At 42.1% G+C, this 25,215-nt stretch overlaps 1 protein-coding gene across 1 annotated transcript in view; it reads left to right on the top strand.

Moving 5' to 3' along the window:
• The window catches only part of LOC138265773 (vesicle-associated membrane protein 1-like), a 330,957-nt gene that overhangs the window by 225,415 nt on the left and 80,327 nt on the right, over positions 1-25,215 (top strand). The window contains exon 3 of the mRNA XM_069213794.1: positions 21,150-21,308. Coding sequence (XP_069069895.1) covers positions 21,150-21,308 — 159 coding nt within the window. The remainder of the gene's footprint in view (positions 1-21,149; positions 21,309-25,215) is intronic.

Below are 25,215 nucleotides of genomic sequence, written 5' to 3'. Positions count from 1 at the left end.
AGAAAGAGAGAGATAAGGGATATGATTACTATTGGAATTCCAGTGCTACTACCACTGGGATTGTATATATATGGGGGGGGTGCTCAGATTTACTATTCTTACTCCAATACGACTAACATTGGTTGAAGGTGCTTCTGTGTTGTGGTGAGTGCATATATTTTAGTGATCAGACTTATTATTCACACTCTAGTCTGCCAAACAGTAGAGAAACTACGTGCTAGCTGAATTACTATTCTAAAATCTCTCTGACTAATAATGGAAAAAATATAGATTTTAGGAGGGTGTGTTTTCCGATTCACTATCCCACCATAAATAAGCAAATTTGTAAAGCAATAAATATTATATAGCGTTAATTAACTTTCCTACCAATGTGTTATTATCATTTATATAAATTTAAATGATTAAAATTTAAATAAGTTAATTTAATAATAAATGTTGCATTTTTTATTGTTCATTAACTTACATTTTGTAAAAAAGAAAAACCTGTTAAAATTTAAAAAATGTTTCTGCCCCATTTTATTTAATAACAATTATTTTTCAATTATATAGCAATATAAACACTTAACCTCTAGTTGTTTCCTTTAAATAAAAATTGTTTCAATGACAATACTAATTTAAAATTATATTACTATACATACATTGATAGGCTTCATACAGATTTGACAGGGTGGTAGATGCGGTGCTAACAGGGATCGCTCCCAGCCCTTCCACCTAAAAAGAGGTGCGCATCAGGGTTGTATTCTTGCCCCTTTTTTATTTACTATGTATATTAATCATATAGAGGGGATTCTCTCTAATAGTGGACTAGATGTTCCTACAGTTAATGATAGGCCAATCCCTTTGCTTTTATATGCCAAGCTGATGATGAAGTTTTAATTGTGAGAACATCCAGACGTCTCCAGACGCTTTTAGATTTATATATTACTTTTATGGACAATATGGACCTATCCACAGATTTTTTTTTAAAACAAATTTTATGGTGGTGGGTCCTGAGAATAAGAGAATTGGAAGACTTTTGGCACAGGGCCAGACCCTGTGTAAGGTGGAAAAATTATCTTATTTGAGAATTATTTTAAACTCAAATCTGAATTGGGAACCTTTGATCAAAATAAATGTGTGATCTCTAAAGAGAGCTATCACCAGCCTAAGGTCCTCAGTAGGAGTTTGGCGGACAGTTTGCACCATCTGTAGAACTTCTGACAGAGAGGTTGCCGACACACTGGTTGCCTCCCCGTGGACACATTAAGAGTTTTGGGCTGGCCTGGGCTGTTGGGCAGAAACCAAGGTTTCCGCCCACCATCCCAGTGGGAAACAGGCAACAGCATTTTCTGTGGCTGTAATGGAGCTGGCGGCAATATTGAACCGCAGGGAGCACCAGCACCTTCGAAATGTTCACTGTCTGCACAGCAGGCACTGAACACTGCAAGGCGGCTGGGCAGGGGGACCCATGCTCTGCCCATGCCAAGTGCATGGGCCGAGCAGGGGCTCCCTGTGGCTCCCTGCACCTGTTCTCCACCAGGCTTTCAAGGCAGTAAAATGCAATGAAAAGGCTGGTGAAGCACAAGGTCGTAATCAGCAGGATTGTGCTGCATGCAGCATGCTCTGGTTGATTGCGATTTCCGCCCCTGCCAGGCAGTCAGGATCATGCATCCCAGCAGTGCTGGCACTCTGCTAGTGGTCTCACCACCAGGGTCTTAATGTGGTTGTCTGACCGCCACAGCAGCAGCGGTCCTGACCACCACCGCGAGGCTGGGGGTTTTAAGACTGCCAGCCTGGTAATGAGGGCCTAAGTGATTTTGCCGATCATCATGGCCACAGGCCTCTAAAAGCAATGCTGGATGTATTCAGGGCCAAATGTATCCCCCTGGCAACATTCGGAAGTGACATATGGGGTTACGCTTCTAGAGAAAAAAATCAGGTCGTAGAAGGTAAGTTTTTGAGGGGCCTTCTAAGGGTTGGTCAGAACACTTCTGCAGCAATTGTACATGAGAAATTATGTATGAAATTCTGATTTTATTTGTGTCCGTCCGCTTTCACTTTGGTGTTCAGTTTGGCTCAGGGAGGAGCTAGAACTAAATAGATGCATCCTTAGGGTCTGTTTATTCCTGGATAATGCACTTCGGATTACTTAGCTTTTGTTATTTAAAATTGAGTTCCAGGCTTTTTTTCAGAGCCGGAGGGAATTAAGAAAAAAGACACTGTCTTGGTAAAACAGATCTTTTCCCGCAGTATGGAAGTGGATCGAGAGGCCTTAGCTCTGACTAAGCAGTCCATGAGGTCCTATGAAATGGTTAAAATCAGTATTGAGCCTTATCTACTCTCGGAAATGCCCCATTTTCATTAGAGTCTTCTGACCTTCTTTTGACTTGGCACTTTTCATTAACTTTTGTTTTCAAGTGGGTTTGACATTAACCAACTAATCTGTCCCTTGCACTTGTGATAATGTTTCAGTGTATGACACAAAGCATGTTGTTCTTATCTGTCCTAGATTTGCAACCCATGGGTTTTAGACAAATTAGACCTGCATTTTTATTCTTACAATTTGTATCTACACCAAATCTGTGTTTTTATGGGTCATGATTCTTAGTGGGGGTTTTTTAGTTTTCTAGCTTGTTTACTCTTTTATAGACTGTTGGATGTCCCGCAAGGTAGTTTACCCATGCACTTTATCTTATGTATGTATTGTTGATGTTTTCTCTCCTGCCTTAGGTAGTTTTACAGTGAGATCAGCTCTTCTAATGTATGGATTTTATTTGTTTTTATGTTTTTTTGTACGAGCTTCTTGTATGGTATACTTAAATGATTTTGCAAAAATATCGAATAAAGTTATTTGATGATGGTAGGCTACACATACAATCTGTAGCTAAGCAAAGTCGAAGACAGTAAAGGGTACAAAATAAACTACAGTTTATGTGCTGCTACCACTATACCTTATTTTATGCCATGGAAATGAATGTGTCCCAGTAACACGTTATTTATAAAAACTGTCCTAATAAACTCACATTCACACTTTATGACTACAGTGTAAAGGTAGACATTGAATTTATTACCACAGACCAGCAAAACGGACAGGAGATAAACACTGTTTGTAGCCTCATAGAATCCATGTAGCACTGACTTTACTCGGAGAAAAAACTCTTTTAACAGTCATATTTTTTTGGAGATTTCGCAGAATGAGAGTGTGAAAAGAGGAATAGAGACGCGCCTTAGGAAACAGTGTTGATTATGTGCAATGGCACTACTAAACGTCGTCATAAATTTAACTAGCCAGCAGGTGGCAGGCAATAACCATCCGTGTTAATCCACAGATAATCTTTTCAGCGAAGCACAAAAAACTAATCACGGATCAGACCGACATGCCTGTGATGAATGGAAAATCATCTGACGATTATATAAGATGTGCCACAAGCAAGAAAAAACCAGGTCACGGTTGCCAATGATGCTGGCGAACTGCTTCTAATGTTCCATTTACTGCGAAGAGGCGCTCTTTCTTCGCTCGCTTCTGTTTTCAGTTACCCAAAGATTTAAAACACAACAATTACGTAAAATGCATACATGAAACGATTGGATATTTGCAAAGTGCAATCAGCTACCTGTGAATGCAAAGATAATACTGCCTGTTTCTGTCGTACTCAGTTTACTACAAGAGGGAAATGTTTAGTTGGCCATGAGTTGATCCTAATTAACTCAGTGGGCTTAGGGTTTTAAAAGGATAAGTACTCTCAGGCACATTGAATCTGCGCTTCTTTGATTTGAATTGAGTGGACAATCACCTCTTGGTAGGCACGTTTTTTCAGCTTAGCCAGGTGGTGGGGCGGGGCTGGCGGGAGAGGTGGTTCTTGCACCAAACATGCGCATGTGTGTTTGGCTGGTCGTGTTTCGTCGGCCAAAGACATATGCGCACTTTGCATTTCTCCTCCCGGCTGTATTGTACAGTCTGGAGTGGAAGCCTTCACTCCCTTTGTGAGTGCCGAAGCAGGCCCTTGTCACACCAGTCACGACGCTGCTGTCATGCTGGTGACAGCAGCTTTGTGATTAGCTGAGGGGAGTCTGGGAGACTGTGAGCATCCCGGACGAGGAGGACGGAGGAGACAAACCCGTCTCCGGAGGAAACAGGTAAGCGTTTTTTTTTTTATTTTTTTATTTATTTTATTTTTATTCCCCTATCCCCCGACCCGCTCCAAACCCCTGGTGAGTGGCAGCCGCCACTGGGTCTAATACTGCTCTAAATACAACAGGGCACTCCTTTTGTTCTAGGTTTATGGCTTTTAATGTCAATTGAATTATTGTTTTCATTTTTTCTGAAATTCGCCTATGTACTGAGCACTGCTTCTTTATTTCAAAGTCTCAATGTTTCTGTCACTGACCTATGTATACAAATACAGTACATGCTGTGTGTCTTCAATACGATCTGGCAGGCCAGAGCTGCAGACTTTGGTGCTAGAGAACCAGGGGCCAGATGTAGCAAGGGTTTTGTGAGTCGCAAACGGCGAAAAACGCCGTTTGCGACTCGCAAAAGCCACTTTGCTATGTTGAAATGCATTTTGCGAGTCGTTAGCGACTCGCAAAATGCATTTCCGAATCGCAAATAGGAAGGGGTGTTCCCTTCCTATTTGCGAGTCGCAGTGGTATGCAACTCCATTTGCGACCGCATACGCGGTCGCAAATGGAGTCGCAGTTACCATCCACTTGAAGTGGATGGTAACCCACTCGCAAACGGGAAGGGGTCCCCATGGGACCCCTTCCCCTTTGTGACTGGACCCCAAAATATTTTTTCAGGGCAGGGAGTGGTCCAAGGGACCACTCCCTGCCCTGAAAAAACCGAAACAAAAGGTTTCGGATTTTTTTAAAATGCAGCTCGTTTTCCCTTAGGGAAAACGGGCTACATTTAAAAAAAAAAAACCTGCTTTATTTAAAAGCAGGTCGCTAACATGGAGGCCTGCTGACGTCAGCAGGCCTCCATGTTAGCGAGTGCCTATACTCGCAATGGGGCCGCAATTTGCGACCCACCTCATGAATATTCATGAGGTGGGTCATTGCGACCCCATTGCGAGTTGCAGTCGGTGTCTGAGACACCGTACTGCATACCAAATTGCGAGTTGCAATTTGCGAGTCGGAAGGACTCGCAAATTGCAACTCGCAATTTGGTTTTTTCGTACATCTGGCCCCAGGTTTGAGTCCCCAGCATCAACTCAACTTCTTGTGATTATGGCAAATCATTTAATCCCCCATACCATAAAAAACAAACACAACAAGCATTGGCAAATCCAGTGCATGGGATTTCACTAGCATATTGGCAATTCTTATTTTTGTATTTTTCATGGGTTTTACAAAGCTTTAATGTTTGGAAAGCTGTCAGGAGTTCTTTCATTTAAAAAAAAAAACATTGACTAAAGATGCTGTAACTCATATTGAAGCCAGCAAATGGCTAAAGTTAGATAATACATTTCCCACTGATGCATGTCTGTGAGAGTTGGAGAAAAATGTGAATGACACAACCATAGACAAATGGATGAAGTGTGGCTAAAAACTCCTATACGTATTTCTGTCATACACATCATTTCAATACAATTGAAAGGTCTTGGCTATTATAGACCTAAAAAAGCCATTTGTTGTGCTATTGGATGTCAGCTTCTTGCCCTTGACGAAGAAAGAAGGACATAAAAAGGAAGGAAAGTAGGGAAGACAGAGAAAGTAGGAAGAAAGAAGAAGGGAAGAAAAGAAGGAAAAAAGGCAAGAATGGAAAAAAGAAGGAAAGAAAGAAGAAATAATGAAGGCAAGAAAGAAGGTATGAGGGAAGGCAAGAAAAAAGGAAAGAAAGAAGGAAGCCAAGAAAGAAGGAAACAAGGAATACAAGACTGAAAGAAGGAAAGATAGAAGAAAGGCAAGAAAGAAGGATTGAAATACAGAAAATAGGAAGGATAAAAGGTTAGGAAGACAGAAAGCAAGAAAGTAAAAAGTATGAATGCAGGAAAGAAGGAATTAAATAGTAAGGGGACGAAAGAGAGAAAAAATAGATTCAAAAGGAAAAAGAGAAAATATAGAAAGAAAGTGAAAGAAGGAAGAAGGAAGTAAAGAAGGAAAAAAGAAAGGAGGCAGTGAAGAAGACAAGAAAGAATGAAAGCAAGCAAGAAAGAAGGAATAAAACCCAGAAAGCAGGAGAAAAAAGAATGAAAACAAGGAAGAAGTAAAGAAAAAAAGCTAGAGAGGAAACACAGAAAGGAAAGAAATAAGCAATGAGCAAAAGAAAGCAGGAAAGAATGAATAAAAGAATGAAAGTACAAAGGAAAGCAAGAAAGGAGGAACAAAGGAATGAAAGTAGAAAAGGAAAACAAGGAAAAAGAAGTAGGGAATGAAAAAGAAAGAATGGAAGACTGAAAGAATGAAAGAAAAGGAAAAGGGAATGGAAGAATGAAAAGAATGAAAGAATAAACAAGATCGATAAGGAAAGAGGAATTAAAGAATGAAGGAAAGAAAGCAAGAAAAAAAGCTGGATTTCTTCCAAGGCAAAGTTTATTAATGAACCATTGGTGACATGGAGCCCAGAATAAATATGTACTGAAGTATTGTAAACTTATGAATTCACATATATAATATTGAAGCTTTCGATAACTTAATACAGAACAATTTCAAATGGACACAATTATTCTGTGAAATACCAGCAATCATACAGTAAACAATGGACAATTCAAAAGGAATTTAAAACAGTATTGGCAGGAGACAGGAACTGTTACAGTGTGGAATGTGGCCTGTACTCACATCTAGCACAGAAGGGAACTAGCCTGTGTGTGGATGTGCTTCTTGTGAAAGAGCAAAATGCATTCAATTAAAGTGAAGTTATCCTGTGACTGAAGTGGGATGCCCCCCGTGCCCTATGCTGTATGTAGTTGTGGGCGGAAGAAAAACATGAATCACATGCCTACATATCAATGGATGAAGAAAGCTGTCTGAAAGCCCCTTTAAATAAGTATATTGTGCATTTATTTATTAAAGAATCGACAGCTCTAGTCTAACAACAGATCTAAAAACCTGACCTTGTGTAATGCACTCTGGTGCTCCCATAAAGGTTCTAATGCCCTTGGGCCATGTTTGCGCTATATAAACTCACAAAAAAGCAAAGGTTGTCCATTCATTTTAATTAACTTAATAATATGGGACTGCCACTGGCACTTGTTAATGAGCTATATCAACAATTGACAGACTGTAGTAATGTAGACCAAGGGATAAAGGCCATCCAGAAAAATTCACAGATATCCTGCCTCATTAATGTACGAGGCAAGATTTTCTCTCCAAATCCTTGAGAATGATGAGCTGCAGCCCCACAATTGACAGTGAGCTTCCATATCTCTATTAGCTTTTGCAAATTGACAATATTTCAGCCTCTTACAGGGATAGGGGCTGTAATATCCAATAAATATATCACAGTTTGTAGGGGCATTGAAGGAACATGCAGTTACCGATTAGAATGGTGCCTTATTCCTCTGATGACTGCATCTGCCCCTTGCATGATTTATTTTATTTACATATTTATGCATTTTATATTGTGTGGACATTCCTCAAATATGCTAGAGTGCTTTACTACAAGAATAGATCATCACATACAGCACGTAAATTACATTACATGAAGACTTTGGGACATTTACAATAAGCCAAGAGCATTAGAGTATGGTAAATTACAACAGTCATGAACAGTAAGCAACAGGCTGTTGAGCGAAGATGTACACAAAATCACAGTAAAGAGGTAAGCTTCAAGGCTTTGATCTGTGCAGAGACAAAACCAACAAGAATGGTGATGAAATTTTTAAAGGAGTTTCCCCCTTACAAATCGACTGCTCTTGGCAGTCAGGAACATTTGAACAGTTTGTGACTATAGGAATGATCACACTTCATTAACGTTGATGTATCTCCTTGTGAGTCTGATGGAAGGGGAGATGTTATAAGTGATGTAGTATGCAAGGTTATAAACAGTGCATGGAAAAGGCATGAGATACAGTTAATATAGTGTGACGAGTGAGGTGATAAGACCTCGGTTCAGATTTGAGCGACTTATAGTAATTCGAAGGTGGTGCGTAAAATAAAAATTGAAGTCATAATTATAACTACAATTTTTAATGTTTGTGTATTTTAAGTTGGGTTTGTGAAGAAAGAATACATACATTTCTAACTATAAATTATCCTTAACCTTTGTTTTTGCCAATGTCTGTTAATGGTTTTATTTTTTAATAAAAATGTGTTTCAAATCGCATTGAGGAGTGAAATTGGTTGGGGTGTCACAAGGTGGAGTGTTGTACAGTACAGTGAAGGAGAGGGTCGTAAAATAGAGTATAGTAGAGAGGAGTATTGTAAAGTGGAATACAGTGGAGTTGGGTAGAGTGGAGTGACGTACCTTACAGTGGAGTAAAGTGTTATATAGTGGAGTGGCCTGGTGTCTTGTATTGTGGAGTATCATAGAATGGAGTGGCATGCTGTACAGTGTTGTGACGCGTCGAACAGTAGAGCTAAGTGTTGTATAGTGGAGTATCATTGACTGGAGTGTCATGAAATGAAATGTGGTGGAGTGTTATTAAGTAGAGTGGTGTAGAGTGGCATACAGTATAGCAGAGTGCTGTATAGTGTAGTGGCATAGAATGGAGTTCAGTAGAGTAGTGGGTCGTATAGTTCATTGTTGCCAAGTGTAGTGCTGTGTAGTACAGTGGCGTAGAGTCTCATACAGTGTAGTGTAAAACAGTGGTGTATTGGTGAGAACCCAGTGCATGGTAGAGTGGCGAGTTATAGTTAGTGTTGTCTGGTGAGTGAGCTGAAAAGAGTGTGTAATGAGATCCGCTACTTATCATAACATGAAGGTGGTGGATAAATTGTAAATTAAAGTTATAACCATAACTTTAGAATTGTTAAGGTTTGTGCAGTTTTAACTTGGTTTGTATGGGAAAATAAGTTTCCTAGCTATAACTACTCTTCAACTATTGTTTTTTTTATTAAATTTAAATGGTTTTTTAAAATCTTTAACAAAAATGTGTTTCAATTGTAGATTCCATTATCACAAGTGGAGAGTTGTTATGTGAAGGCTTCAACACTGCAGTGGAGGAGTGTTGTAAAGTCTGTTGTCATAGATTGGACTATTGTAGATTGGAATCAAGTGGAGTAGAGCAGAGAGTAGTAGCGTATCATACAGTGTAGTAAACTGTTATTCAATTATAGTGGCATGGTGTATCATGTAGCAAAGTCAAGTATCAAATACTGGAGCAGCGAGTTGTATAGTGGAATGGCATGTCAAAATAGTGGAGTAGTGTGTCGTAGAATGTCATAGATTGGAGTACAGGGCTTTAGAGCGGTGAAAGGTAAAGTAGAGTGTCATAGGGTGGAGTATCGTCAAGTGGAGTGTCGTAAAGTACAGTGGAGGAGAGTGTTGTAGAGTAGAGTGCTGTGCCATATAGTCGAGTGGTATATCATAGAGAGAAGCTGGGTGGCATGTCGTTGAGTGTCATACAGTGTAGTACTGTGGCATAGAGTGGATGGCATGGAGTGGAGTAGAGTGGCATAGAATGTAGTACAGAGTTGTGGAGTGGATTTGCATGCAGTAGAGTAGAGTGTTGGACTGGAAAGTAGCATAGAGGGGAGTATAGCACAGTGACATAGAGTGGAGTAAAGTGTAGTAGAGTGGAGTACAGTGGAGTGGAGTATACTGGAGTGGGTTAGTGTAAAGAGGAATAAAATGTCACAGATTGGAGTGACGTGTTGTAGACTATACTGGCGTGGACTGCTGTCATGTGGATTTGTGTAGCATACAGTTGAGTAAAGTGTTGTAAATTGGAGTACCCTGTTGTACATTAGAGTGTAGTTGGGTGTCGTACAGTATTGGAAAGTGACGTAGAGTACAGTAGAGCAGAGTGGCATACAGTCTAATTGATTTGTGTAGAATGGAGTGGTGTACAGTTTAGTATACTGTTGTAGAGTGTGGTACAGTGGATTTGCATATAGGGGGTCATTCTGACCCCCGCCGGCGGCGGAAGCCGCCCGCCTGGCGGGAGCGGCCAGAAGACCGTACCGCGGTCAAAAGACCGCGGCGGTCATTCTGACTTTCCTGCTGGGCTGGCGGGCGACCGCCAAAAGGCCGCCCGCCCGCCCAGCGGGAAAGCACCAGCAACGAGGAAGCCGGCTCCGAATGGAGCCGGCGGAGTTGCTGGTGTGCGACGGGTGCAGTTGCACCCGTCGCGATTTTCAGTGTCTGCTAGGCAGACACTGAAAATCAATGTGGGGCCCTGTTAGGGGGCCCCTGCAGTGCCCATGCCATTGGCATGGGCACTGCAGGGGCCCCCAGGGGCCCCACGACACCCGTTCCCGCCAGCCTGGTTCTGGCGGTGAAAACCGCCAGAACCAGGCTGGCGGATAGGGGGTCGGAATCCCCATGGCGGCGCTGCTTGCAGCGCCGCCGTGGAGGATTCACAGGGGCAGGGGAAAACCGGCGGGAAAACGCCAGTTTCCCTTTTCTGACCGCGGCTTTACTGCTGCGGTCAGAATTGCCCTTGATGCACCGCCAGCCTGTTGGCGGTGCATCCTCCAACCCCGGCCCTGGCGGTCCATGACCGCCAGGGTCGGAATGACCCCCATAGTGTCATAGACTAAAATAGCATTGGGTGGCACAGAGTGGAGTGGTTTACAGTGGAGTAGTTGAGCAGAATAGAGAACTGTGTCAGAGTAAAGTGAAGTAAAGTGAGGTGCAGTGGCATACAAAAAGTTGCGTACAGTGTTGTGCAGTGGATTTTGAGTATCATAGAGTAGAATGGAGTAGAGTGTTGTACATTGGCATACAGAACAGTGTTGTACAGTGAACTGAAGGGGTATAAACAGGCGTAAAGTGTTAGGAGAGTGGCATACAGTATAGTAGAGTGTTGTAGAGTGGAGTTGTATAGAGTACTGTAGTGTGTGAAATCGTGGAGCTGTGTTGATTGGATTGTTGCATAGAGGTGTACAGTGAGGTAAGTCTTGTACAGTGGAGTGGTGTAACATAGGGCCAGATGTACGTAGCCTTTTGCGCCTCGCAAACGGCGAAAAACGCCGTTTGCGAGGCGCAAAAGGCCTCATGCGATGCAGAAACACATTTTGCGAGTCGGTACCGACTCGCAAAATGGGTTTCAGACTCACAAATAGGAAGGGGTGTTCCCTTCCTATTTGCGAGTCGCACCGCGATGTAGAGTTGATTTGTGACCGCGAAAGCGGCCGCAAATTAACTCGCAGTTACCATCCACTTGAAGTGGATGGTAACTCATTCGCAAATGGGAAGGGGTCCCCATGGGACCCCTTCCCCTTTGTGAATGCTCACAAAATTATTTTTTCAGAGCAGGCAGTGGTCCTATGGACCAGTGCCTACTCTGAAAATAACCGAAACAAAAAGGTTTCGGGTTTTTTTCTATTTGCAGCTCGTTTTCCTTTAAGGAAAATGGGCTGCAAAGAGAAAAAAAAAAACTGCTTTATTGAAAAGCAGTCACGGACATGGTGGTCTGCTGTCTCCAGCAGGCCACCATCCCCGTGAGTGCCTAGACTCGCTATGGAGTTGCAAACTGCGACCCACCTCATAAATATTTATGAGGTGGGTCTTTGCGATCCCATAGCGAGTCGCAGAAGGTGTCTGAGACACCTTTCTGCATCACGAATTGTGAGTTGCAATTTGCGAGTCGCTGTGACTCGCAAATTGCAAGACGCAATTTGTGACTTACCTACATCTGGCCCATAGTGTGGAGTAAAGTGCAATAGTGTGTATTGGTGTGTTGTAGGGTATAGTGGCATGGAGGGGAGTATACTGGCGTAAACTGTTATAAGTTGGAGTGGGGCTTATACAGTAGAGTGGAGTACTGTGTCATATAGAAAAGTATTGTATAGTGGGATAAAGTCTTGTACATTGAAATGTACGGCCATAGAGTGGAGTATAGAGTTGGACATAGTTTGCCATGAAGTGTAGTCGACTTTTATTGAGCGCCATAGAGTGGAGTGGCATACACTGTAGTGGCGTGGAGTGGATTATGATAAAGTGGAGTAGCATACAGTGCAATACTGTACAGTTGAGTGCAGGAGAGTGGAGTAGCATAGAGTAGAATATCATAGAGTTGAGTGGTGTACACTGGAGTAGAGTAGAGTTTAGTAGGGTACAGGGTACAGTGCATTAGCATACAGTGGGGTGGCATACATTTAAGTGGCATAATGCAATGCTGAGGAAACTATCATAAATTGGAGTGGTGTCTTATACAGTAGAGTGCTGTGTCGTAAGGTATTGGAAACTGGCATAGAGTGAAGTAAAGTGTTGTACAATAGAGTGTATGGGCATACAGTTGAGTGCACATTTGGACACTGGAGTGTATGGGAATAGAGTGGAGAAGAGTCTAGTAGAGTGGCACAAAGTATAGTAGAGTTTTGTAGAGGGGAGTTATATAAAGTGGAGGAGAGTACATTGGAGTGCCATAGAGTGGACCAGCGTACAGTGAAGTGGCATAAAGTGGAATGACATAGAGTGAAGTAGCGTAGACTGGAGTGGGGTACAGTGGAGTGGCGTTTAGTGTAATAGTGCATAGTGTAATAGCATACTGCTGAGTGACATAAAGTGTAATAGTGTATAGTGTAGTAGCGTTCAGTAGAGTGGTGTACAGTGAAGTGGTTTAGACTGAAGAGTTGTATTGTGGGGTGGGATAAAGTTTAATAGCATACAGTAGACAGTGGTACAGTGGGGTGGGATAGAGTGAAATACAATACAGTAGAGGGGCAAAGATTGAAGTTACATACTGCGTAATAGCACAGAATGGAGTGGCGTACAGTGAAATAGCGTAGAGTGGAGCACAGAGAAGTGGCATAGAATAGAATAGATTAGGGTGGAATAGCGTAGAGTAGAACTGAGTAGAATGGAGTGGTGTAGAGTGAAAGATGCCCAGTGGACTAGTGTACAATGGAATGGCATGGAGTTGAGTGCCGTAGAGTGAAAGGCATCAAATGGACTAGTGTAGAATAGAGTGGCATAGAGTGGAGTATTGTACACTAGAGTGATGTAGACTGGAGTAGTGTGTAGTGGAATGGCATACAGTGGAATACCATATAGAGGAGTGGCATAGACAGGACTAACATATAGGCCCTCATTCTGACCCTGGCGGTCGGCGGAGAGGTGGCGGTCGGACCGCGAACAGACCGGCGGTCAGAAAAATGGAATTCTGACTGCGGCGGTCACCGCCGCGATCGCCCGCCACTTCCCCACTCCGACCGCCACGGCGGTCATGACCGCCGGGCTGGAGTTTGCGCACTCCGGCCCGGCGGTCGTCCCAAGACCGCCAACGGTATCATGACCCTGCCTACCGCCGCGGTTTCTTGCGGTCGGGAACCGCCATGCGAACCATGGCGGTAAGCACTATCGGGGCCAGGGAATTCCTTCCCTGGCACTGATAGGGGTCTCCCCCACCCCCCACTACCCACCCGAGTCCTCCCCCCACACCCTCCACCCCCCTGCCGCCCCCCAGAGGTGGTTCGAACCCCCTCCCCACCCCCACCCCGACATGCACATACATGCACCCCGACATGCACACACCCCCAACATGCACATATACACACCCCCTACACACACATACACAACGGGGACACATACCCGCACACATACATGCAGACATGCGCACCTGCCGAACAGCACACATTACCCATAGACACAGCAGCACCCCCCGCCCGCATACACGCACTCACACACCCCCTCTACACACTCACACGCACACCCCCATGCACGCCCACATCACACAACACCCCCCCTCCCCCTCCCCTCACGGACGGTCAACTTACCTTGTGCGTTGGTCCTCCGGGAGGCGACGGGAGCCATGGGGAGGTGACCGCCATCAGAACACCGCCAACAGAAGACCGCCACACAGATATGTGGGTCGTAATTCTGTGGGCGGTGTTCTGCTGGCGTGGCGGTGGAGGTTGACCAGTCTCCACTTTTCCGCCGACCGCCAGTGTGGCTGCTGGCGGTTTCCCGGCGGAACGCTCCCAGCGGTCGGAATGCGCACAGCGGCATACCGCCGCGGTCGGCGGTCTTCACCGCGGCGGTAACTCGGCGGTCTCGCGAAAAGACCGCCAAGGTCAGAATGAGGGCCATAGTGTAGTAGCATACAGTGCAGTGGCGTACAGTGAAGTGGTGTAGACTGGAATGGCGTACACTGGAATGGGGTAGAGCAGTGGTTCCTAACCTGTGGTCCGCGGACCCCCAGGAGTCCGTGACACATTCCCAGGGGGTCCGCAGGCCTGGGCTGGGAGAAAGGCACTTCTCTGTGTGCGTGTTTTCATATTTATTACTTCCTTTGTTGAGCAGTTTTAAACCCACTGCAATGCTCCTTGTACAGCAACAATTAAAACGTCAAGCTAACTCAAGTGATTAATGTTTCTGCTGAAGAGAGATGGGAGCTTTGTCTAGTGGCAGTTTTGACTCAAAGGTAGTGCAGATGGTTAATATGCCTGCTGCAAAGAACGTGTATCATGCAAAGAACAGTATTTTATGTGCATGGCACAGTGGGTTACTGCTTTCGTCACAGAGATTCTTTTGTTACGGTGCAGTTCATAATCATAATCTAGCACAATGAGCTGTGAACTGCCATTAAAGAGCTGCATGCAAACCGCATGGCACAAATTAGAAAGTTGTTTTTTTCCTAGTCTTTCATTTTCCTTATGCTGCTAAAAAAAGGTTTGCTTGTGTAGAAATACATTCTTTTTGCCAACGTCATTGATAATCACTGTGCTGTGTCCTGAATCCTACGTTTGTACTTCTCCGGACCAAGCACTCTTAGAAAAGGCCTACCAGTGTGAATGACATGTGAATCCTACACCTTGTGAGTCCCCTGTAAAGTGCCCTGACACCCTACAGTGGCATGAGAGATGCTATTAAACAAATGAAGTACATGTGACAGCGAGGCTAGGGAGAGGTGAGAGACCCTTATGGTTTACTTCCTTTCCCCTTCACTTGTTTATGTGAAAAAGCTTTCTCAGATCTTGCATACCTAAAAAATAACAGAAATCGCTCCGGAAATGTAGAATCTGACCTGAGGATTCACCTTTCCTAAATAAAAGCCAAACATTGAAAAGGTAGTTGCGGAAATGCAGCGTCAACCTTTCCAGTAAAATGTTTCAATTTTTGCATATTTTTTCAATATAAAATAATTTTATCTTTAGTAATTTGAGTACTTGTTTGGTGTGTACTTGTTATATTTTTTGCGAATTACTGTTTTAATGTTTGAAAATTGAATTGTACAAATTGCTGGGGGTCCCCGGCTTCCAGTAATGATTCATTGGGGGTCCTCAGGAGTCAAAAGGTTGTTAACCATTGGGGTAGAGTATAATAGCATAGAGTGGAATTGCATACAGCAGAGTGGTGTCCAGTGGAATAGCGTAGAATGAAGTGTGGGACAGTAGAGTAGCAGACACTGAAGTGGCGTAGAGTGGAGTAGCATACACTGGAGTAGCACACAGTGGAATAGCATACAGTTGAATGGCATACAGTGGAATTTAGTAGAGGGAAATAGCATATATCGGAGTAGTGTATAGTGGAGCAGCATACAGTGGAGTAGCGTACACTGAAGAGGCGTAGAGTAAAGTTGTGCACAGTGCAATAGCATAGAGTGGACTGGCATAGAGTGGAGTTGTGTGCAGTGTAATAGCTTACAGTGGAGGGGCGTGTAATGGAGTAGTGTAGACTGGAGTGGCATACAGTGGCATGGGGTAGAGTGTAATAGCATACATTGAAGTGGCATACATTGAAGTGGCGTCCTATCAAATAGCATAAAATGAAGTGACGTAGTGTGGAGTGCCACACTGGAGTAGCATAGAGTGGAGTAGAATAGAGTAAAGTAGCATAGACTGGAATATCATAGAGTGGAGTGGCATACAGTAGAATGGCATAAAGTGAAATAGCATATATTGGAGCAGCATATAGTGGAATGACATATAGTGGTGTGGCATGCACTGGAGAAGTGTAGACTGTATTGTATACAGTATAATAGTGTAGAGTGAACTGGTGTAGAGTGGAGTTGTGTACAGTGTAATACCTCAGAGTGGAGTGGCATAGAGCAGAGTGTTGTACAGTGGAGTGACATAGAGTGTAATAGTAAACAGTGGAGTAGCGTACAGTCGAGTGGCGTGTAATGGAGTAGTGTAGACTGGACTGTCATGGAGTAGAGTGTAATAGCATACAGTGGAGTGGCATATGTTGGAGTGGTGTCCAATTGAATTGTATAGAATGAAGAGGCGTGAAGTGGAGAGCCATAGACTAGAGTGGCGTAGAGTGGAGTAGGCTACAGTGGAGTGGCAAACAATGCAATAATTAAGAGTGGAGTGGAATAGAGTAGAACACTCACAAACCCACTCACACACCCACTTACACACTCACACAACCATTTACACACTCATAAAACCACTCACTCACTTACACACCCAAACAACACTTACATGTCCACTCACACAGCCACTCACACATCCACCCACACACTCCCACTCCCACTCCCACTTACACACCCAGACAACTACTCACATACCCACTCACATCCAAAGAGACACTCCCACAGCCACTCACACATCCACCCACACACTCCCACTCCCACTCCCACTTACACACCCAGACAACTACTCACACGCCCACTCACATCCAAAGAGGCACTCACAGACCCACTCACACACCCATATACACACTCACACAACTACTCACATACCCACTCACACATCCATAAAACCACTCACTCACTCACACACCTAAATCAATACTTACACAGCCACTCACAAACCAAGCCACACACTCACACACCCACTTACACACCCAGACAGCCACTCACACCCAAAAAGGCATTCACCAACCCACTCACACACCCACATACACACACAATCTCTCACACACCTACACAGCCACTCACACACTCACTCACAGACCCACAAAACCAGTCGCACACCCACACAGACTCATGCAGCCACTCACACACTCACTCACACCCACTTACTCACACAACCACTCACACACCAATATAACCACTCCCACACACACTCACAAAACCATTCACATACGACACAGCCACTCATATTACTACTCATGCACCCACACAACCACTCCCACACTCAGTACCCACACAGCCACTCACACACCTATATAGCCACTCACACACCCACACATTCACTCACACAGCCACTCACACACCCACACACAGGCAATGATACACAGCATATGTCTGTATTAAAAAAAATGTTTTGTATTGAATGTGTGGGTTTGGTTTCGGAAGAGATCCATGGATCCATAAGATGAATTAAAAGAAAACAAAGGCTTGCTCTATTGCTTTCATAGAAAGACTACATAAGTTACCTTACCTTAAATGTTTATTTTTTTGTTTTAAAATGTATAATAACAATGAATGTGTGAATAAAATGTTTTTATAAACATGTGAAAATGCATATTACTAAATTGAACTTATGGGTCAAATTGAAGTAATATTTATGTAAAAAACAGTTACATCCACTAAAAAAACAAAAGTTACAGGGATGTTATAGTTAGGAAATAGAATTCGAAAAAGTTTGAAGTTCACTGAATAACACCAAAGGTCAAGGGGACCTTATAGTTAGGATCAGATTTTACACATACATGTGTTTTACCTGCCCTCATCTGCACTCTTTTTGGGAGCATATTTTGAGTTTTGAAGTCAGCAGCTCCAGATTAATCTGCATCTAAGACCCAGCGGGCCATGCTTGGATTATTACCACATCGATTAGATATTTCTTTAAAACAGCAACAGTTTGCATTTGCCACCTTTTTGGTCGCAAGATCACTAATAATGCAAAACTGGAAAAGTGGGGCTCTACCGTCATCTACTTATGGTTTAAAAAGCTTCAACAGGTAAAATTATTTGAAAGTCTATATGCGGTCTAAATTGGTGCTTCACAAAAATTCTTTGAGATCTGGAATTACCTGCCCGCTATAGCATTTCAGCAATGCCATTATAGTGCCTTTGCTGTCGTAATTCTTGATTTTCATACAAGTATGAATTAATTTGTGATAACTGTTGGGACAAGAATTTATATATTATTCCTTTTTTTTCCTCCTACCTCTGATATATATGTATATTTATGTATGAATTCCTACTAGCTTGTCCACCTTTTTTCTATATTTGTGTGGTCAAATGTATTTATATGTAATGACTCTAGACCTTAATAAATAATAAGAATAGAATAGTAATTTACCTTATGCAATAGCTCAGTATATATATTTTAGTTTCCTAAACTTTTATGAAACACTCACCCATCACTGGATGATTTCATCAGTGTTGTCATTTGAGATGACACAGACCATGTCATGACTGATGTAATATGTGAAGTCATAAGCAGTGCATTGTGGAGGGCATAATATATAGTTAGCTCAGGCAACTATAACTGCTGAATTTCAATGATTGTGTGTGTGTAAAATCTGAACCTAAGTATAACGTCCCTGTAACCATTAGTTTTTCCAGTGGATTTGTAAAGTTTTTTTAATTCTATTTCCTAACTATAACGTCCCCGTAACCCTTGGTTTATCCGGTGAATTGCTCTAGTTTTTTAATGCTATTTCTTAACTATAACATCCCTGTAAATATATATATATATAAATATATATAAACCCAAAGGTTACTGGGACTTTATAATTAGGTTCAGATTTTACACAAATAAAATCATGGAAATTCCACTGTCATAGTTATAGTTATTTCAAGTAACTGTAACCAGTACCCTTTAGTAACTATAACTAATGCCCTCGTCATGCACAATTTTCTCCTCAATAATTTTGTTATAGTGATATTATCAACGATGTCTTAAAAGATGTCTTGAGTGATGTAATACCTAGAGTAATTATCAGTGCATGGTGAGAGCACAAGTTATAGTTACCATAGGGTACATGTTATAGTTGCTTGAAGTAACTAACTACAACAGAAGACTTTCTATGGTTTTGTGCATGTAAAATCTGAACATAACTATTCAGGAGTTCACACTCATGTATAAGTTCATCACCACCCGTAATAATTTCTCCTGAAAGCATACAGACACGATGAAAAATACCATGAAGGGTCAAACGAACACATGCATTAAGATCACAAATTATGGTCATCGAGTGCAAATAGTGCAAAGAATACAACTTCAACTAGGCATAACAGAGTCATTATGGATAGTCAAAAAATTCCTGCAATTTACCTCTGCCCATAGATAAGTTGACATGAAACTGTAAATAGGTAAAGTAGGCAAGGATTGCAGAAACAAGCATGCAGGTCGACACTGTACAAAATGTTGTTCTCTCAGCATGGATAGTATTAACTGCTTTCTCGCAGCTTTAAAATATTTGCAGAAAGGGACAATATGCATTGTGCTTTGGTCTGACAAGTTATCACAAGGACATTTTACTAGTGTTGTAGACCAATCATTTATGGTTGTAAAGCTGGTCAATAGATGGAACATGTCCCGTCTAAAACAGCTTAAAACAAACCTCTGTCGGGCATTGTGCACAAACCTGAGATATGGTTGTATATCTTAAGTGACCAACATCATTTGGTTTTTGAGAACACTAGGCTTTAATAATTCTGTGGAAAATCTGAAGACCTCCAGCAAAGTGAAGCACCCCATATTTAATTTATTTCTGTAAATGTGCTCCAGTGTTTCAGTCGGGGGAAACAATTCAGGATGACCAAGGTCTAGGCAAAATGTTTTACTATATTCCAATCAGGGAATTTGGAGAGTGAAGGAAGATTTGAGACAATCACTAATTACCTCACGGTTAATTAAGCCTGGTATTATTAGAGGACCAGATCTCGTGACAGATTAAAATAGGCTGGATTCTGGCCATGTCTGTTAAAAAGGAGGCCCCAAGTTCAGAATGAGAGATGAAAGATGAACAGTTCTTTGGTACAAAGAGAAGATTCCCGAAAAACACATTTTCTACCAATTCTAGGGAATGACTACTGCTGTGACCCCAATCTCCGGCCCCATACAGGACAAACACTTGGCTTTATAAATAGTTAATACCTCGTTAGGGGGTTTCTTGCCAAGTTTTGTCTCAAAATTGGTCAACGCTATGTTGACTTTCATAAAATATAATTTCCTCGTGTTGATAGCCTGTTTCCATGATCCATCCTTGTGAAGTAAAATGCCCGGATATGAGAAGGAAGACGTAAAATGAATATTTGTGTCACCACTCGTTATATCTCAGCACTCCACAGACATTCTTCCTGCATTTCATTACAAAAGTTTTGATCAAATTAACTAAACCGCCTCGATCCTGCATGTAGTTTACAAAATGTGTAAGTAATAGTTGCAAACCCAGTGGAGTACAAGTCATGAGCATGGCATCATCTGCATAGAGAAGGGCTGGGATCGGGCAGTGACCAATTTGAGGGAGATCGATACAGTTTTCAGTTAACACTTTTCCCAACCTATTCATTTACAATGTGAACAGGAATGCTGCGAGAACGCGTCCCTGTCGGACCCCCTTCTCAATGCGAATGGATAGGTGCATTGTCCCTTAATACCATACTGTACCCTGGCACCTATCCTCCAGTACAGTTCCCTAAGGAACTGTATTATAGATGGATTCGGTCTGACATGATAGTCCACAGCTTATCATGCAGGACACAATCAGATGCGCTGAATAGGTCTGCAAAGGCTAGTGCTCGAGTCTGTTAGCTAATGATTAAGCCGATATTGGTGAAAGAATATGTAGCATGCTTTGTTGCTGGAGTCTGTCTTTACATAGCCCACTACAATCTGGTGCCCCGGGGTAAACAGCAATGTGTCTTGGACTCTCATACATAGATATATATATAAACATATGCACCATGTTAGAATTAAACATTTTAAATAAGGGACATATACCTGCGCATGCATCCCCACAAGAAATATGTGTGGCCAAATTGTTTGCGCCCTACTTAAAATTCACTTTTAAATACACTACTGAAACATTCCTGAACCCATCTCCAACACAAATTTCTACTAGTGTAACTGATAGCTTAGCAATGCCATTGCGTGCCTAGTATACATGACACTACATCTGTTAGAAAGAAAATTCTGGAAAATAAAAAAAGTCTAAAAAAAGTAGAAAAAACTGATTCGACTATAATATCCTATAACTGCTGAGATTTTTCTTGTAGGTGGTGGACATCATGCGGGTAAACGTGGACAAGGTTCTTGAGCGGGACCAGAAGCTATCGGAATTGGACGATCGAGCAGATGCTCTACAGGCGGGTGCATCCCAGTTCGAAACCAGTGCTGCCAAATTGAAGAGGAAATACTGGTGGAAAAATTGTAAGGTAAGTACCTGCAAAATTAACTGAGTGCATCGCAAGTCTTCTAAAATATACTTATTGTGTTGGTAAAGTTTTTGACTCGGTTCCTTTCCGGAGCACAATGCGTTTATAGAATCATTTTGATTTGATTTCTGTTGCTATCATCATTCCACCTGATGTCTGCACCAGTTGATAGATAAACATAGTGGCCTCGATTCATTAATTGTTTTCATTAAATAGGTGTGTCTTACCCATTCTTAAATATGAATTACATGTGAATATCCATTAAACATTTTTTATGTGGAGATGTGTGTAGTTCGAGGGAAGAAGCATTTCTTACAGTTTCTTAGGTATACATGCCCATCTCCTGGAAACTACTCACGAAAAATGATTTGTAAATCATGTTTTGATATTCAAGGTTAAGTCACTTTTAAGCGGGAGTAAGACAAACCTACTCATGGAAAAAAAGCTTTCTGAATTGGGCTGATGCATTTCATATCATCAATAAAACATAGAAAGAAACAGTCATTCTATCCCCCACAGGTTTGAAGTTAATTTCCTGAAAAAAATGCTTAGTGCCTTTGAGCATTTCAACAGTGAGAGCAGATTCTACAGGACCCAAGGTGGTTCCTGGTAGATGTTTACTTTAAGGAGTCACAGAGAGACCTTCTCTCATCCTTTCTGTGCTGTTCCTGTTTGTCTGCAAACCTTTGTTGTTGGTCCAAGAACAAGATAGTGTTTTTGAAAACATTTTGGTTCTTCTATCAAAACAAATTTTCCAAACAATAAGCAGGACTCTCATTTGGATCTGTGTGGCACCTGTTAGCTAACTAAGATCTCTCCAGGCCACTGTAAGACTGTCTGTCTTCTCAGGCCACAAAAAAAGAAGATAGCCTGATTCAGTAAATACTGTCAATCAATCAATCAGTTTTTGGAAAGCGTAGCTAGTCACCGGTGAGGGTCTCAAGGCACTGCAAAGGGAGTGGGGCCTCATCCGAAGAGTCACTTCTTGAGGTTCTTCCTCAAGATGGTGAGCGATGGTCTTTGAGGTGAAGGGGAAGGTTGTTCCCGCTCTGTGCTGCGATGCAGATGAAGGATAGTCCTCCAGTGGTGGTTTTCCGAATGCGAGGGATGGTGGCAAGGGCCAGCTGGTTGGAGTGGAGGGATATGGCGGGGTGTGGAAGGAGATGCGGTGGTTCAGGTAGGCTGGTCCTGTGTTGTGTATGGCCTGTTATTTGTGTAGCAATTTTCTGACATAGTAAGTAAATGTACAAATATAATTGAACTTGAGACAATACATAAGGCTCAACAAGTATCTGCTTATAATTAGGTGTACTTGACATTTGTGTCATTTGCTTTTGAGTAATTACATGGAATTTCAGAAAAACTGCAAAATGATGTGGAATTATGCAAAATGCGAAACTGGCATTTGGTCCAATATTTTATCATGAACTGCATCCTCACGTCTATTTTGTATGTGAGGACACATTTCATGCTGCAAAACAGTGCAAAAGTACACAAGAGCAAACAGCAGTTGCTCACCTTCTGGTCATTTGTGTTGTTCCAGGGCAAAATCTTTGCAATGATCAGCACGTAATAGCATATTTTGTTGCAACAACCACAACAACAAAATGGCCCAAATTATGTGATTATGCCCGTGTAACATAACTTTCCACTAGTATCTACTTATAATCTTGTTTTACCAAAGGATAGATGTAAAATGTATAATACATATGACAGTGAACTGTTTCGGTGACAGCAGGACAGTGCTTAATTTGAGTGGGTGTCTGCAATTTATGGGCACTGGCATTCAGAGATTTCAAGCATTCGCAATGCCAATAGGTCTGGCTTATAGGTAACTGCACAGTCTTTGATTGGCTATGGCACTCAATGAGTCATCATACAAGCACCCTGTAACTCATCCAAACCACACTTTGTGATGCTAAGAGGCCCATACGCGTGTGTAATGCCTTCACCACTACAGCTATTTTAGGCAAAGTAGTTTGCACAGCAGCAACTGTAGTTTCGCTTTCCCTATTTCAATGTCACCCGGGTTCCAGCATACAAAGTGCTGTTGCCTAGAAATGCAGGAATGTGAACTGACACCTTCATTGTCTTGTTCATTTACCAACAATCCATAGTGACAAGGACTTTTCAGCATTTTAGTTGATTTCGAAGCTCACTTGCCACTTTAACTGCAAGCATTTCCCATAACTGTGTCTATGTACCTTGAAGGGAGAAATAAAGGGTGGCAAGTCTATGCCAAAGAGATGAAAATATCTTGTTCTACCCCGGGCTCTTTTCCCGTGGCCCATTATTTGTAAAAGAGAGCACGTCCATCTACCATGTGAATAAGAAATTGATTATGCAACAGTAATTGTGCAAGTATGCAAAACGGTTGCTTGTCTCAATATTTCTGTAATGTGGAAGAAAGCCGTTTGTCTGTATGCACTGTTTGGGTCTTCCTTCTTCACTAAAATTAATTAGACGTGCAAAACACAGCGGGCTGGACACTGTGATGTGTTCTCACCACATAGCTTACTTGATATGTTTTTCACCTTAAAGACATGATTTTTAAGCAAAAACTATTTGCAGAGACTTCCGAAATGGAAAATGGCTTATTTTAATTTGCTACACACCAGAGGCAGTGCTTAATTTGAGCAAGGGGTTTCTGCTGCTGAGCACCGGCACTTATTTTTTACCACAGCACTTATTTTTCTGCATGAGGCATTTACTGCGAGCAAAAGACACATATGGGAAAGAAAAAAGGAAGATAAAAATGAAAAAGCATCACAAAGGAAGAAAGCAGAAAGCTGTAAGAGTGACCTGATGTGGCAAGGAGTGACTGTAAATGGATTAACGAGACCCGAAATGGCTATAGAATTACACTCTCAGTATTCAGTGCTCACACCTTTAAATGCAGCAGCCACGTGTTTCAGAGGAGAGCTTTGGGCACAAGCGCATTTTTATTTACAAACTAAGCACTGACCAGAGGACATGTCTGTGGAAGAGCAGCAGGCTCTACAGGTCGTGTTTCAGTGTTCCTTTAAGCTATAGGTAACAAATACGAAATATACAGAATTGAAGTGGCTGTTCACAGGAATAAGGCAACACACAATACATTTTGAATTTTTGGCTCACTCTGCAAGACCTGAAGCCACAAGTTTCTGTGACTAACAATCTCGGTGTGTCTTGCAATCAAAAACCCGGAGATCTTTATGTAAGTGAGTAGCTCCTCAAGAAGCAAATTTTGTCTTCACATTCTGAGACCCCAAGTCCCAAATTATAAGGTAAAAACCAGTAAAACTAAAAGATTTAGAAGGAATAAACCCAGGACAGGATAAGCTGCTCACTGCTAACATAGAGCCACACAAAAGCTCTGAAAACCCAGAAAACCCCTTGAAACTCTAAACCCTGTAAAATCCCTATTACGGGGGCTTTTTGTCATATTCTACAACAGCTTCATATTGCAAAAAAAAGACATAAGGTTTTGTGTTATAACATGCCAGCCTCATATTTTCAGTTAGTTCTGTTTTCCCAGCATTCTGGAACTTGAAGTTTTACACTCATAAAAGAAAAACAAGCGTTTGCAATGCAATGGGTCTTACGTTTGCTCGAGTTAGAGCTATTAGCGTTGTAAATTCCTAACTGTCTTCTTGCCACGTAAATTGAAAATGAAAAGTAAAACAGTTGACATAAGCAAGCCGATTCAGAGCGCCACAGCCACCATGAGCGAGGAGGAAAGAAACAAAAGGAAAAAGAAGTTTGCTCGCAGTCAAGCGTTTTGGCAAAAGTGCAATTATCCATGTAACAGGGTCGATGGCCAAGGCGGTAACAAAACTGCTCCAAGGATGGACAAACGTAAAGCATTTACCAATGATGACAAAGGATTTTTGAAAGGGAACTCCACGAACCAGTGATAGTGATGGGC

The sequence above is a fragment of the Pleurodeles waltl genome, chromosome 11 (genome assembly GCF_031143425.1).
Source record: "Pleurodeles waltl isolate 20211129_DDA chromosome 11, aPleWal1.hap1.20221129, whole genome shotgun sequence".
Taxonomy (NCBI): Eukaryota; Metazoa; Chordata; class Amphibia; order Caudata; family Salamandridae; genus Pleurodeles; species Pleurodeles waltl.
The sequence above is the reverse complement of the archived record's forward strand: the minus strand, read 5'-3'. Positions and strand labels throughout refer to the sequence as shown.